This window comes from Hippocampus zosterae, chromosome 2 (assembly GCF_025434085.1).
Source record: "Hippocampus zosterae strain Florida chromosome 2, ASM2543408v3, whole genome shotgun sequence".
NCBI classification, from domain to species: domain Eukaryota; kingdom Metazoa; phylum Chordata; class Actinopteri; order Syngnathiformes; family Syngnathidae; genus Hippocampus; species Hippocampus zosterae.
The window spans coordinates 17,952,379-17,967,286 of NC_067452.1; the positions used below are offsets into that span (position 1 = coordinate 17,952,379).

The 14,908-nt window shown below is 46.6% G+C and overlaps 1 protein-coding gene across 9 annotated transcripts in view; it reads right to left on the minus strand.

The window, feature by feature from the left end:
* Nucleotides 1–14,908, minus strand: part of spega (striated muscle enriched protein kinase a) — a 42,346-nt gene that overhangs the window by 12,130 nt on the left and 15,308 nt on the right. For 8 of the 9 annotated variants that reach the window (XM_052057652.1, XM_052057655.1, XM_052057654.1 and 5 more), the window contains 26 exons: nt 14,418–14,568; nt 12,442–12,761; nt 10,188–10,306; nt 10,028–10,116; nt 9,765–9,940; nt 9,478–9,661; nt 6,055–6,128; nt 5,821–5,979; nt 5,539–5,728; nt 4,710–4,939; nt 4,515–4,634; nt 4,325–4,429; nt 3,892–4,098; nt 2,827–2,950; nt 2,581–2,753; nt 2,397–2,509; nt 2,150–2,318; nt 1,909–2,008; nt 1,509–1,709; nt 1,169–1,226; nt 1,009–1,086; nt 755–927; nt 656–682; nt 421–573; nt 294–336; nt 151–216 (listed from right to left, as the gene is read on the minus strand). In XM_052057652.1, coding sequence (XP_051913612.1) covers nt 151–216; nt 294–336; nt 421–573; nt 656–682; nt 755–927; nt 1,009–1,086; nt 1,169–1,226; nt 1,509–1,709; nt 1,909–2,008; nt 2,150–2,318; nt 2,397–2,509; nt 2,581–2,753; nt 2,827–2,950; nt 3,892–4,098; nt 4,325–4,429; nt 4,515–4,634; nt 4,710–4,939; nt 5,539–5,728; nt 5,821–5,979; nt 6,055–6,128; nt 9,478–9,661; nt 9,765–9,940; nt 10,028–10,116; nt 10,188–10,306; nt 12,442–12,761; nt 14,418–14,568 — 3,602 coding nt within the window. Of the gene's footprint in view, nt 1–150; nt 217–293; nt 337–420; nt 574–655; nt 683–754; nt 928–1,008; nt 1,087–1,168; nt 1,227–1,508; nt 1,710–1,908; nt 2,009–2,149; nt 2,319–2,396; nt 2,510–2,580; nt 2,754–2,826; nt 2,951–3,891; nt 4,099–4,324; nt 4,430–4,514; nt 4,635–4,709; nt 4,940–5,538; nt 5,729–5,820; nt 5,980–6,054; nt 6,129–9,477; nt 9,662–9,750; nt 9,941–10,027; nt 10,117–10,187; nt 10,307–12,441; nt 12,762–14,417; nt 14,569–14,908 lie in introns of those variants that run through there. The other variant, XM_052057661.1, reaches the window with a different exon arrangement.

Below are 14,908 nucleotides of genomic sequence, written 5' to 3' on the forward strand. Positions count from 1 at the left end.
TTTGTGAACCACGAGTGAAATCATAACTCTTTAACAGCGTCAAACTGATAATTATTATCCATATACTGGAAGATGCAAATATTTGCTTGAATCACATTAGATTCTGCAGGTGTACCTAATTTTGAATGAATATTGATATTGTTCTCTTACCTGCCATCGCCTTCGAGCCAAAACCTGCTTCAGCCTTGTTGTACAGATGCTCTTGTTACTTTCTGACTGCAAGATAAAATGTCATGAATGTTATTGAACAGCCATCATTATAACTGCAAATGAAACACAAGTCTGCCAGCTACCTTGAACCAAGGATGACGAAGGCACTCAGTGGCACTTGGCCTCCTGAGTGAACAAACACAAATATGCCACAGCTTAGTTACATATACATACATACGTACATATGTACATACATCTGAGAGCACTTACAGTCGGTCCACCACCAAGAGCTTGATGACAAACCCCTTCGCCTCTTTGCAGAGGTCAGAGAACATGGTCTCATCAAAGGCCACATTGTAGTTGCGAATGTTCAACACTGTGGCTCTGTCGTTTTCACCGGCGAATGGTGACACTCCTGTCAGACTGGAATAATGCATTTATACATTATACATTTATACATATGATGCACTGTGTGTTAAATTTGTGCGCTTGCTGTGTGACCTACCAGAGATATGTAATAACTGCGACTGGCCTGTAAGAACCATAAAGCAGAGGATATGAAATTGTGCTTTCCTGCAAGTGGTGCAGACAGCAGGTGACTCACCATATGTCTGTTGCTCTGGAGACAGGGCTTTGGTTCACAATCTCTGGCGCCACATATTCCGGTGTGCCATATTTGCAGTAGTGCTCCACGGATGACTCCAGTTTGATGGCGTTACCAAAGTCGCAAATACGGATCTGGTCACTGCCGGTAACGGCCATCAAAATGTTTTCCGGCTAAAAGCCGATGAATACAAGTGCAATCAATTCTTGTCATTGGACACTCATCGGATACATTCCGTGAAGACTCGCGGTTACCTTTATGTCAAGATGGGCGATGCCTTTCTCATGAAGGTAGCGAAGGCCTTCCAGCACTTGCTGAACAATTTGACGAATCTGTGGAGATGCACAAATGATGACGTGATGATGTCTAGATCATGTGACGGGAGTCCATTGGGGAAAGCAGAACCCAACCCACTTCCAGCTCTGTGACTGTAGTTCTTCTGCACATTCGTTCTAACATCTCCTCGTGACACCTTTAACCCACAGCTGAAGAAAAACAGACTGCACAATCCTTCAGATAATCACCCCAATACACATAATTTTCTAAAAATTTTGTTATTTCCACTCAGAAATGACTCTAAGGGAATATGTGGGACTGTACATGAAGACATTAGAATTCATGGATTGGATCTTTAGTGTTTTTGAGATAAATTTAAGTTATTTGTCAACTCACTCTGAAGTACATGAAGAACAGTACAAGATATACAGTAAATGTCTGCTCTTAGATACTGTATAGCTGCACAAACAAAGGATACAATGTCGTTATCAGCACCACCAAATTATTTTTCTCAAAGGCATCATGGAAGAAGATGATCCTCTCATGGTCCAGCTCAGACAGCAGCTCCATTTCTCGCAAGGCCAAGGCTTTCCTTTTTCCACGAGCAGATGTGAACTTGGCAGCAAAACCCTTTTTACCGTTCTTTTGAGTCACCCGTTTTACATAGGAATAGGTCCCCCTGTGACACACAACATGCACATTTGGCTGCATCTTATGCTCACATTAGTTAACAGTTCCCCCTTGGGTATCGGTCAGTGCTCTACTGAGGGGTATTTTTTGCTGTTCTGCGGTCATTAGTTTTAGTCGTGACTGTGCCTTCAGTTTAGAAAAGGTGCAACTTGCTTGGCCTTATCACTCACAAGCATGGACACACATACCTGCCTATCTCTTTGTGGAGGTCATAGTAGTCTGTCAAGCGTCGCATCTTCCTGAGAATGGTTCCCTCATCTTCCATTGGCTCTTTGTCCTCTTTTTGCTCTGTAGAGATCATGCACACTTTTACAAATATCTGTTTTACCGCCTGGATATAACAAATAATAATTAAATAAAAAGGGGAAAAAAAGAGAGAAACTTGGTCAACCTGGAGCGTGTTTTTTGATTCCCATGTTAAGCACCGACCTGTGTGAACAGTCAGTTCAGCTTTGCAGGAGTTGGACGCGGCCAGGTTCTTTGCCGTGCACGTGTACACCCCAGAATGTTCAGGACGGGCATTGAGGATCACAAGAGAATACTCTGGGTCATCATACACAAAAGTAAAGTGGCTGCCCTCTGAGAGAAGCAGATCATCCTGTGAAAAATTTCAACAACCTCATCAAATATTCAGAGCTGACTTGACTTATAGGAATGCAACTCTTGAAATAGCTACCTTGAACCACAGAATATCTGGATCTGGTTTCCCTTCGACCACAACAGCAAGACGGGATGTTTCTCCAGCACAAACGTCCACATCCTCCATGATGGTTTCAAACTTCGGTGGCACTGTGGAATGGGTTTTTAAAAAATTACTTTGTCGCATTGCACGAAGGAAACCAAATCTGCCGTGGTCCAACCTGCCATGACCAGCTGCAGTGTGCAGAGGTCGCTGCCAAACTGGTTGCTGGCCATTACCACGAGCTGGCCAACGTCCAAGGCTCCAACACGCTGAAGCTTCAGGGAGTGTTGATCATCATCCGGCATGCTCATCTCGCACACCCCTGGTTTGTTGACCAATGCCACGCCTCTTCTGGTGAACACAGAAGCAACATCGTGCAGTATGTTGATGTAAGTGACTGGAGAGATGAAAAGTAAATAATTACCTTTTCCAAGTGACTGTGGCGTGCACATGGTTCAGGGTGACGGTGATGATTACGGGTTGATTCTCAACCACGTACACAATGTCAGGTATGTCGATGATGACTGGTGCTTTCCTCAAATAAGGTCCTATACAAAGATGTGCTTTGTGTGAATGCTGTTCAGCAAGCACTCAGTACAAATGCCATAAGCTGCAAAGAGACTTCATTTTTCTTCATGTTTTCATACAATTGCTCCATCTCTTCTGTCTGCCTGCATGGAGCAACATTGCTCACCAAATTAAAACATAAACTAAGAATAAACATGCGATTTTGGGATGTGTGTGGTAATCATGTTTTCAATCAATTATTAGTTATGAAAAAGAGCAAAGCAGGGATGTTATTTTTTATGAGTATTATTTTTAATGTGGTGGTATAACCCCGGCGGCCCGGTAGTCCAGTGGTTAGCACGTCGGCTTCACAGTGCAGAGGTACCGGGTTCGAATCCAGCTCCGGCCTCCCTGTGTGGAGTTTGCATGTTCTCCCCGGGCCTGAGTGGGTTTTCTCCGGGTGCTCCGGTTTCCTCCCACGTTCCAAAAACATGCGTGGCAGGCTGATTGAACACTCTAAATTGTCCCTAGGTGTGAGTGTGAGCGTGGATGGTTGTTCGTCTATGTGTGCCCTGTGGATGGCTGGCAACCGATTCAGGGTGTCCCCCGCCTGCTGCCCGGAGACAGCTGGGATGGGCTCCAGCACCCCCCGCCTAGTGAGGATCAAGCGGTACGGAAGATGAATGAATGAATGAATGAATGGTATAATCCCAAGAGGGAATGTTTGCATTATATGAACTCGTCCTATCTGTCTAAATTGAAAAAAATATATATATATTATATATATATATATATATATATATATATATATATATATATATATATATATATATATATATATATATATATATATATATATATTCATGCATTGATATATATATATTCATGCATTGATACACAATTTCTGTGGGAAAAAATTTAACTCAGAGGGAGGTTTTGCACTTGTGAGACGATGTATTTAAAAATGTGGGACCCTTCATACCACTGTCTTGGAGCTGGACCAGATCTGTGAATGGTGAAGGCCTACTAAGTGTCTTGCCGGTGGACGTCAGGACCCTGAAAGCATAGCGGACCCCCTTGGAAAGGCCGGTAATGGTGTAGCTGGTTTCCCTCAAGTTGGATGCCACGGTGGACCACTGGATGGAGCCCAGGGCTTGCTGCTGGAGCACATATGACAAGGAGCCTGAATCTGCAATGAAACAAGAAAAGCATGAAACCACACAGCACCAAAGAGACCATCCAACTCTGCCAAGGCCTTTTATGAGTTACTGGCAAAATTCTTAGAACTCATTGGCTGGATTCAACAACTGTATCTAGATCGCACAGAATCACAACTACCGGCATTATTTAACAAATTCACGGATTAAAACAACCAATCACAGACTTTCACAAAAATGAGGGAAAAAGTACTCAACCATAAAACGGATTTAATCTCTTTGATTGGTTCCAGCTGAGACTTATAGTTTTTCCTGTGATGGCCTCAATGACCGGGGGGCCATCAGGTGGATCTGGAACAATATCTGTACAAAAAGTACAAAAAGATTGTTGCACATTTTGTCAAAGGAACCAAAAAAAATGTATTGACTGTTCGGGAGCACAGGCTACCTGAAACATATAAATGTGCATAGCAGGCTGCTTTGCCAACTTTGTTTGCAATCACAGCCTTGTAGACTCCACCATCAGCATTACAAGCAGTCTGAATGACCAGACTGTGCAAATCTCTGTCTGAAGGAGACAGACACCGTTCTTATTTGCTGTCTTGCACTCAAATGGGTCATCGCCTGTTGAGTCTGGTCTTACTTTGGGTCATTTGGCGCTCCTCGCTGCTCTCAATGCGCTTTCCATTGTGGTACCAGGTGATGGTGGGATAAGGCAGGCCCGTCACCTTGCAGTTCAGCACCGCCTCTTTGCCTTCAATCACCTCACAATCAGTGAGAGGCTTGACAAAGTCTGGCATGGTTCTCTTAACCACTTCAGTCTCTAGCTGCTCTGGCTCCTCCGGGATGGATGGCATCTTCTCAAGTTTGGACCTGCAGGGTAACAGATCAGATAATGTAAAAGGTCGACTGTTTGTTTTACCTTTTTCTTTCCTCTGCCAAAAAAATTATGTTGTCATTCTTGCATCATTTCTCATGAATAGAAAATTTGACCTAACCAACTTACCAACAATGTACGGATAAACAAACTATAACGAGCAAGTCACATTAAGGTTGACTACGTATCATCCCAAAAACATTTAGGAAGTTAGAAATTGAAGTACAACACAACAGCACTTTATGTGCAGCGATGGCTGTTTGAAAGTGCTCTATAAATACATTTGAGTTGAGTTGAGTTGAGAACTCGAGGGTCTTGATATTAATCATAACCTGTCTACTGACTTGACTATATTGTCAGCCTTCAGCTTCTTCGCTTATCTGCTGCATTTTGACATCCTGTTGAGGTCATTGGGTTGGTGTCTATGGAACCTTTGTAGTAAAATCATACCTGACACTATTGGACATCTCTGTTTGACGGTCTTCAGCGAGATATTTCTAAATGCAGTGCAGGCAAAGACGCTGTGCTAATTACATCGCTACTCTGTAGCTGGGTATCACCATGTATCGTAAAGTCTTTGATCCTGACGTCTTACATGTGAGCAGAGACTGCAGCCCTGTGCTCTTGTATGTAAAGCTCCGCAGTACAATCAGCCTTCCCGTAAATGTTCTGAGCCACGGCCGTATAGAAGCCCTCTGTGTCACTGCTGACGTTGGCTATGACAAGCGAGTGACGCCCCCCCTCGCTGAGGATGCACACATTGTCACTCTCCTCCACTGTGGACTCTGAAGGCACAGATAGAAGAAACACGGCATTCCTTTGAGGAAAACTTGTTTTAGAAACATGAAAACGCAGCAAGTCAGTTGAGCTTCCCTACCAAAGTGCATCCAGGTGACTTGTGGCGCCGGTGACCCGCTCACCTTGCAGTCCAAGCGGGCCGTGCGACCTGCAATGACCTCGAGGATGTCCAGCTTGCGGGTGAACAGCGGCTCCTTGGAGGGAGTCACCTTCAGGTTTGCGCTGGAGGTCAACTCGTCTACATATAAAATCAACTGTTTTTGTTTGCTCATCATCAAGGTGAGGAATCAGTCCAATCGGGTCTGTTGTTCACCTTTAGCTGTGCTCAATTTGCAAGTGTATGTCCCACTGTCATCCTCATGCACTGAATTCAGCAGCAGGCGGCATCTGAAAGGAAACAGAGTAAAGTAGAAAACCATACAATGAACTACAAATACTCAATTGATATGTACTTAAGTGAAATTTTCACATATCCGTACTTCACTTATTTATTTATACTTCCGTGAGCCCTGCGTGAGCCCTCACCTTACCGTGGTGGAGGGGTTTGTGTGTCCCAATGATCCTATGAGCTAAGTTGTCTGGGGCTTTCTGACCCTGGCAGGGTCACCCATGGCAAACAGGTCCTAGGTGAGGGACCAGACAAATCACGGCTCACAAGCCCCGTATGATCAATAAAATCAATGGCACCAAGTTTCCCTTGCCCAGACGCGGGTCACCGGGGCCCCCCGCCGGAACCAGGCCTGCAGGTGGGGCTCGTTGGCGAGCGCCTGGTGGCCGGGCCTACACCCATGGGGCCCGGCCGGGCTAAGCCCGAAGAGGCAACGTGGGTCCCCCTTCTCATGGTCTCACCACCCATGGGAGGGGTCAAAGGGGTCGGGTGCAATGTGAGCTGGGCGGCAGCCAAAGGCGGGGACCCTGGCGGTCCGATCCTCGGCTACAGAAGCTAGCTCTTGGGACATGAAATGTCAAATCTCTGGCAGGGAAAGAGTCCGAGCTAGTGTGTGAGGCAGAGAAGTTCCAACTGGATAAAGTCGGACTTGCCTCCACACAGCCTGGGTTCTGGTACCAGTTCTCTCGAGAGGGGTTGGACTCTCTTCCACTCTGGAGTTGCTCACGGTGAGAGGCGCAGAGCAGGTGTGGGCATACTCATTGCCTGTACATTGGGGTTCACACCGGTAGACGAGAGGGTTGCCTCCTTCCGCCTTCGGGTAGGGGGACGGGTCCTGACCGTTGTTGTGCATATGCACCAAACAGCAGCTCAGCATACCCACCCTTTTTGGAGTCCTTGGAGGGTGTGCTGGAGAGTACTCCTGCTGGGGACTCCCTTGTTCTGCTGAAGGACTTCAATGCTCACGTGGGCAATGACAGTGAGACATGGAAGGGCGTGATTGGGAGGAACGCCCCCCCCCGCCCCCCCGAACAGAACTCGAGTGGTGTTTTGTTATTGAACTTCTGTGCTCGTCACGGATTGTCCATAACGAACACCTTGTTCAAACATAAGGATGTCCATATGTGCACTTGGCACCAGGAGACCCGAGACCGCAGTTCGATGATCGACTTTGTGGTTGTATCATCGGATTTACGGCCACATGTTTTGGACACTCGGTGAATAGAGGGGCGGAGCTGTCAACTGATCACCACCTGGTGGTGAGTAGGCTCCGATGGTGGGGGAAGATGCCGGTCCGTCCTGGCAGACCCAAACGTATTGTGAGGGTTTGTTGGGAGCATCTGGCGGAATCCCCTGTCACAAAGAGTTTCAACTCCCACCTCCGGCAGAGCTTTTCCCATATCCCCGGGGATGCGGGGGACATTCACTCTGAATGGACCATGTTCCATGCCTTTATTGTTGAGGCGGCCAATCTGAGTTGTGGACGTCAGGTGGTTGGTGCCTGTCGTGGCGGCAACCCCCGTACTCGCTGGTGGACACCAGCATTAAGGGATGCCGTCAAGATGAAGAAGGAGTCCTATCGAGCCTTTATGGCCTGTGGGACACCAGAGGCAGCTGATGGGTATCGACTGGCCAAGCGGAACACAGCTTCAGTGGTCGCCGAGGCAAAAACCCGAGCGTGGGAAGAGTTCGGTGAGGCCATGGAAGCCGACTTTCGGACGGCTTCGAGGAAATTCTGGTCCACCATCCGACGTCTCAGGAGGGGGAAGCAGGGCACCACTCACACTATGTACAGTGGGGATGGGGCGCTGCTGACTTCGACTCGGGACGTTGTGAACCGGTGGGCAGAGTACTTCGAAGACCTCCTCATCTCGACCAACACGCCTTCCTTGGAGGAAGCAGAGTCTGAGGACCCTGAGGTGGGCTTTCCTATCTTTGTGGTTAAAAAGCTCCTCGGTGGCAAGGCCCCAGGTGTGGATGAGATCCGCCCGGATTTCCTCAAGGCTCTGGATGTTGTGGGGCTGTCCTGGTTGACACGCCTCTGCAACATTGCATGGTCAATGCGGAGAGTGCCTCTGGATTGGCAGACCGAGGTGGTAGTCCCTCTTTTTAAAAAGGGGGACCGGAGGGTGTGTTCCAACTACAGAGGGATCACACTCCTCAGCCTCCCTGGTAAGGTCTATTCAGGGGTGCTGGAGCGTTTCGCAGCCGAGTGTGAAGCGGTTGGGATGAAAATCAGCACCTCCAAATCTGAAACCATGGTCCTCAGTTGGAAAAGGGTGGAGTGCCCCCTCCGGGTCGGGGAGGAGATCTTGCCCCAAGTGGAGGAGTTCAAGTATCTTGGGGTCTTGTTCACGAGTGAGGGCAGGAGGGAGCGAGAGATCGACGGGCGGATAGGTACAGCGTCTGCTGTGATGGGGACGTTGTATCAATCTGTCGTGGTAAAGAAGGAGCTGAGCCAAAGGGCGAAGCTCTCAATTTACCGGTCGATCTACGTTCCAACCCTCATCTTTGGTCACGAGCTATGGGTCGTGACCGAAAGAACGAGATCCCGGCTACAAGCGGCCGAAATGAGTTTTCTCCGCTGGGGTGTCCGGGCTCTCCTTTAGAGATAAGGTGAGAAGCTCGGTCATCTGGGAGAATCGCTTCTCCTCCACATCGAGAGGAGCCAGATGAGGCGGATTGGGCATCTGATTCGGATGCCTCTGGAATGACTCCCTGGTGAGGTGTTCCGGGCACGTCCCACCGGGAGGAGACCCCGAGGAAGACCCAGGACACGCTGGTGAGACTATGTCACCCAGATGGCCTGGGAACGCCTCGGGATCCCCGGGGAGAGCTGGAAGAAGTAGCTAGGGAGAGGGAAGTCTGGGCTTCCCTGCTGAAGCTGTTGCCCCCGAGACCCGGCCCCGGATAAGCGGTAGAATATGGATGGATGGATGCACAAGACTGTATAAATTCATTGTACGGTTTTGTTTTGATGTTCTATACAGTGTAAAAACTTCCCATTCAAGCTGAAGAAGTACATACTGTACCAGTACATATATTAAGTAAGTGAAGACAATTCCTTCAGGTTCTTGTCATTATCATGAGCTTGTTTAGGGATGCTGTGCAGTAAATGTGAAGACCCGGCTATCGAGTGCGATACTCAACTACTTGACTACTTGATGAAACTCAAGTTAACTCAATAGAGATGCTTTGGTTTTTACTTCCAATACTTGAAATTATTCAATATTAGTTAATGCAAGTCAAGATACTTGGGCTAAAAGTAAAACACTATTAGTAGTAATAAACGAAACTATCAAAAGTATCTGATGAGATTCGAAGCATTAAACAAAAGAAAGAACTGACCTCCGGCCATCAAAGTGCATCTTGCAGTTAAGCAGCGCTGGCTGGATCAGCTTCCCATTGGACAGCCAATCCACATCCACATCTGGGGGTCCTGTGATGTGACATTCAAACATGGCCGACTCGCCGGCCTCCACCATCAGCTCTTTGATCTCTCGGATAATTTTCAGGTGCATCTGTGCTGCAGCTGATGATCAAGTACATATTACGCAGACGTAGACATGTACACCATGACATACACAAAGACAAATTGGTCACATAGCCATGAGCACGGACTTTGGATTGCTCACTTTTGACCTCAACTCTGCACTCTTCCTGCTTTGTTCCTCTCTCATTGACAAGCTTGCAGGCATAGAGTCCGGAATCCGACCTCTGTGCTGAGATGATCTTGATCTCATTGGCCCCGTCCTCCTTCTCCCTTATGGAGAAGCGTCCTGCTGTTTTGACTGGGATCTTGTCCTTCAGCCTGGGTCGGAAAAACATGTTAACATGGTCTGGAGCAGGGTTTTGAACTGAGGAAATGTCTGGCCACTGTGTTAATAAAATATATCACCAGTAAATCATCGGTTTGGGCTGCCCGGTGACTTTTACCGAGATGACAACATCTTGGCCCTCAATCACTGCCTGGTCACATGGCCCCACCTTTTTAAAACATACCATTTAGAGCTTTACACATTTGCCTGGTGATTACGGCCCCTCTGAGAGGCCCCTACCTGGAAAGAGGGAGGCTCCTTGAAATGGACATTTTTAGTCGTAGGAGAAGCACATCCATGGAGTTCCATCACGCATGCCTGTGGACTCAGGTGCTCCTCATCTTGTCTCCCACTTTGCTCTGGAAAAAAAGAGGATGCCTCGTTTGAATCCTGTTTGCATTTTAAGCCTTTCACACATAATAAACAGAAAACACATTAGGTCAATTTGGTCAATTTGGTCAATTATTTGCTATGTGGTTTGTAAATATGACAGCACCAGCAGGGCCTGGTAAACTTGTGGGTTGGAACAATCTGCATGCTTTTCTTTGAGAGTGATGTGCTCTGTGCAAATGGCAGATAATGAAGGAATCCCTTAATTTCTGACTCATTAACCTGCTTATTCCCAGTGCTCCATAGCAGAGGCTCTGTCCGGACCTTTGCGTCAGAATTAATTGACAGCCTGATAGAGGAAAACCGGCACTCTCACCAATTCTCGTGCACTGTGATCTCGGTACTTAACATGAAAAACAACCCTCATGATAAATCCCAAGTAAACAGCTCAATGGTGATACAGAAAACCTGTCAGTGACAACACATAAGCAAACCAAAATTATCCTCAACATTACAAAACATTTACTGTATTTTGATTAACTTGAGTTCTTTTCTTGTGAAACAACTATGTGAAAGTGAATGTGAATGATTGTTTGGCTGCATAGCATGTTGAACTGATAAAGGCTCTTGCTTCCACAGGGTAAGCAGTGTAGAAAATGGATGGCCCCTCTTACCACAACCAGCTTTTACTGTACTTTTGATATACTGCAGGCTCCATGTTTGGGTACGTCACACAGTTCATCCATTTACACTGTACAGTATACAGTATATCATCAAACAGCTCGCAATGACAGACTGTATTTGATCTTACACTGGCGTCACATCGGCAGATATCTAAACGCTAGCCTATCATATTTTTATCAACATGTGATTTTACCCTGAGTCAAAATTTGAGAATATGGATGCATAAATATTTGCTTCATGCATCTCAGTGAGTGACATGGGAGAAAAAAATTAAATAGAGACTGTTAAGTTATTAATCCTTACTTGGCATTGCAAGCTTGCTGGAACCACAGCTGACTTCGGGCGAGAGGTGTGGTACACCCTGGACTGGTTGCATTGCACACTTAGACAACCAGAGTTTTGAGGAAAACTGCCACAAGCACAGGCAGTCCATGTAAACTCCAGATTCTAACCCCCAACCACCATAACTTGTAACAGTTTAAAAGTAAAGTAGACCACTGTATAATAGCGGAAATCAGAGTGGAATCGAGAAAGAGCAACTCAGATCCGCTCAAAATGCAATAAGCTACCAAGAGTCAACTCTCCGACCCCCATTTGCAGAGGATAAACACTCCTCGGGGTGTTGACGTAACCCTGCCAACTCTTATAAAGCTGCTGCACATATCTGATCCTGCATCCCGTAAATAAAACATCTGATGTTCCTGGCATCCTGTCACCCCCACTGCCACTGACTTTCATACAAACGATATTGACCTCGAAACACCCAATGGATGTCCGCAGGTGCCTCAGTTCTACATCCACGTGATGTTGTGTGCCGGAGATTAGAAAAAAAAAGGCAATGAGTCGGGTTGCTTCCTGCAAATCATTTTAGCTCACACTGCCTGGAGAACATCAAGCAAGATAAAAAGCTCAAACAGGGTCACAAGGCGGAGCACATTTACCCTGAAGAAAAGGGTGGCTAAAAATACTCCGGCAAGGTGGACTGGCTGGCCTAATATGGCAACGCAGGACCAAGCTGCTGGTGACACCGTTTGCATTTGCAGACACAGCTTTAACATGCATGAGCTGAGAGGATGCAAAATTTAAACACATTCAGTTAACAGTCTTCCCTCGATTGGAAGTTTCTCAGTCGCCTTTGGCCTGTGATGAAGTTTGGTCTCAGATTTTGAACTATGAATGGGTTGCCAAGGCAACAGCCACCACGATGAATGGTGCTTTAGCAGGCCTGTCCCTTCAGACATACAAAGGAGTTCTGGTGCTCTTGTGCTGTGCCACAATCTCCTCATTAAAGAGGTATCTTGAACGCACCTTCATTTTCATCATCATCATCATCATCAGAATATCCTCGGACCAACAAGTGAATCATATTTTCTATTGATTTTGTTTATTGCTTATCCACATATACCCTAGTATTTAAAAATAATTTTCCATCTCAAGCATAAAAAAATCTTAAAGCAATGGTTACAAAGGAGGTATTTACCTTCTGCAGCACCACGTTTCACTTCATTCGTTCTCATTTGGGCTGCATCACATTCAGTTTCGGTTTCATCTTCCACCAGGATCGTAGGAATGACCACTTTCTCCTCCTTCCTCCTCTTTAGAAGTGGACTGATGGAAGGTGTGGGTGATGGGCTGAGGCGAGGAGGCTTTGTCGGATACTGTGACTCGGATTCCCTGACTGTGACTGGGGACTCGTGTTTCCCCGTTGGACTTGGGAATCTGTCATTTTCCTTGCTTGGAGGAGACTGGTGTTCTGCTGAGGTGATAACCAGAGTGTTGGGAGATTTCTGTGTGCGTTTCCTGCGTTTCAACACAAAAGGGATGGAATCATTTGATAGTTTAAGCCTTGCCTTTAACACATTCATCAGTAGAGATTATTCCCTCCAAACCTGCTGTGTGTGGTCTTTGTGGCTGTTGGCAATGGTTGCCCTGGCAACTGGTGAACGAGTGCTGTCTCCATGGTAACTCTAATATTCCCCATTTTTTCTTGTGACGAGTAACACTCCGAGTGTGCCTTTGGGCTCGGCTTAGCTTTTTCAGGAACTTTCGTTAAGGTTTGTGGTCTACCAGCCTCCTCTGCCTGTGCTCCCTTCATTGTTCGCTCCTTTGCAGCCACTTTTGGGGCAGTGGGCTCAAGCTTGCCTGTTAACAGCCGCTCAGTTGAAAATGACTTTCTCATGCTTACTCCTACAACAAGGTTTTTGATCCTTTCCAGTTCTTCACTGAACTTGGTTTGGTAGCCCTGAACACGCTGTGAGTAGCTCATTTTGTCCTCCAAAGAGGAGGCTCGTTGCCTGAAGGCTGCTTGCTTTTGTGTGGTGTCATTTCTCTTTCTGGAGTAATTCAACTCTGAGGTAGATCCAAGTGCTGACAGATCCACACTGGCCCTTCGCTCTTCAAGAGCCTTGGTCTTGTCAGAACACTTGGGCCCTGCAAAAGTCAGTTTGGTTGCCACCTTGTTATGAACAATGGATTCCTGCTCTCTCTCAGCCTGGGAAAGCTGAGGTCTGTGTTTATCCTGGTCTTGATTTGGGGCTCCATGGTGCTTTGTGTTTGGGATGAGAAATGACTGAGGAGAGGTTGAGGGGGCAGAAGGGAGACCCCCGTGTGATTCTTCATCACTCTGAATCCTGGAAGGATGTGGGTTGCAGGTAAATGAGGTGGGAAGTTAGACCTTCTGTCGAGTGCCAGAAGCTTTGGAAGGATCAAATATATGTCCATGTCATTTTGTCTTAATATGCAGTTTTTCTGCTCTCGGGCACAACAAATAAATGCAGATGGCAAACTCATAAAGTCAGAAGTTGCCACATGGAGAGCGGAACATGAAGTTGTCCGAAATTGAATCTAAATGGAGTGTAGTGACGGTAAAATGTGTTGTGACAGCTGATCTGTAACAATGGCAAAAAAAAAACACATGCCAAAGAGAGAGATGTCATGTTATTCATTGAAATTTGTGTCCATGCTCATCAAGGTCAGCATCCGACGCATGCCACTGCAAGCGTAAAAAGTGTTCATCCAAAGGTGATGCTCCAGAAAACGTGCATCAGGTACACTCACAGTGCAATAAAATATGTCAGTGCCTTTGAAACAGGTCAGAGTTAGATGTTCCCCACAGCAACATCAAGCCAAAGGAAAGTGTGACACCAAAACAAAGTCTATTAAAAAAAAAATCCACAGTAAATGCTAACGTGGATATCTATTTATGACATCTTGGCTTGGGTGTCTTTTTAAATTTGGGGTTGCAGATAGTTTGGACTTTCCTACAAGGGCATGGAAAATGTTCTTCCCCGGTAGAGGCTGAACATACTGCCGTAGTAGTCGCTGCCGACAGAAACACTTTCCTCTGACCCCTGAACGGGCCGCGCCAGGTTAGCGTGAGATGCTCGGATCAGCGGCTCAACACCCAGGTGACGAACGGGCAGGGAGCCCTCCGCAGGACCGCTGCCAAGAGCTTGCCTGGATGGGTTTGTAGGGTCCATGTTGGGCCCTGGAGGACGGGAGCCCAGCATCCGGAGCTCTCGTTCCACGACGGGATCATAGGAGCCTGGAAGGGTACCTCGGCGAGCAGAGGCATCGGAGTTATTTTCCATCATCCGATCCCCCTCACCTAGATGGAGCAAAAGAGGGGGCGGAATCTTGGATTTACACTACATTGATAATTACCATCGTTTTCACAAGCATACCGTAGCCTCAAAAGGTATTTGAACGTCACGGTGAATAAAACCCTTGTTTTTGTTGTTTCCTGAAGACTTTTGGGTTTCTGATTAAAATATGCAGGTCAGACCAAAACAAAATGACAATTCCAACTTTTGTTCGGTTGTATTCACATACGGATGTTTTAAACAACACAGGACAGAGCACCAAGTTTTAAATGAACTTAAAGTGAATAACATTGAATATTTGGTGGCATAATCATTACTTCCAAGAACTCCATCAAGCCTGTGACA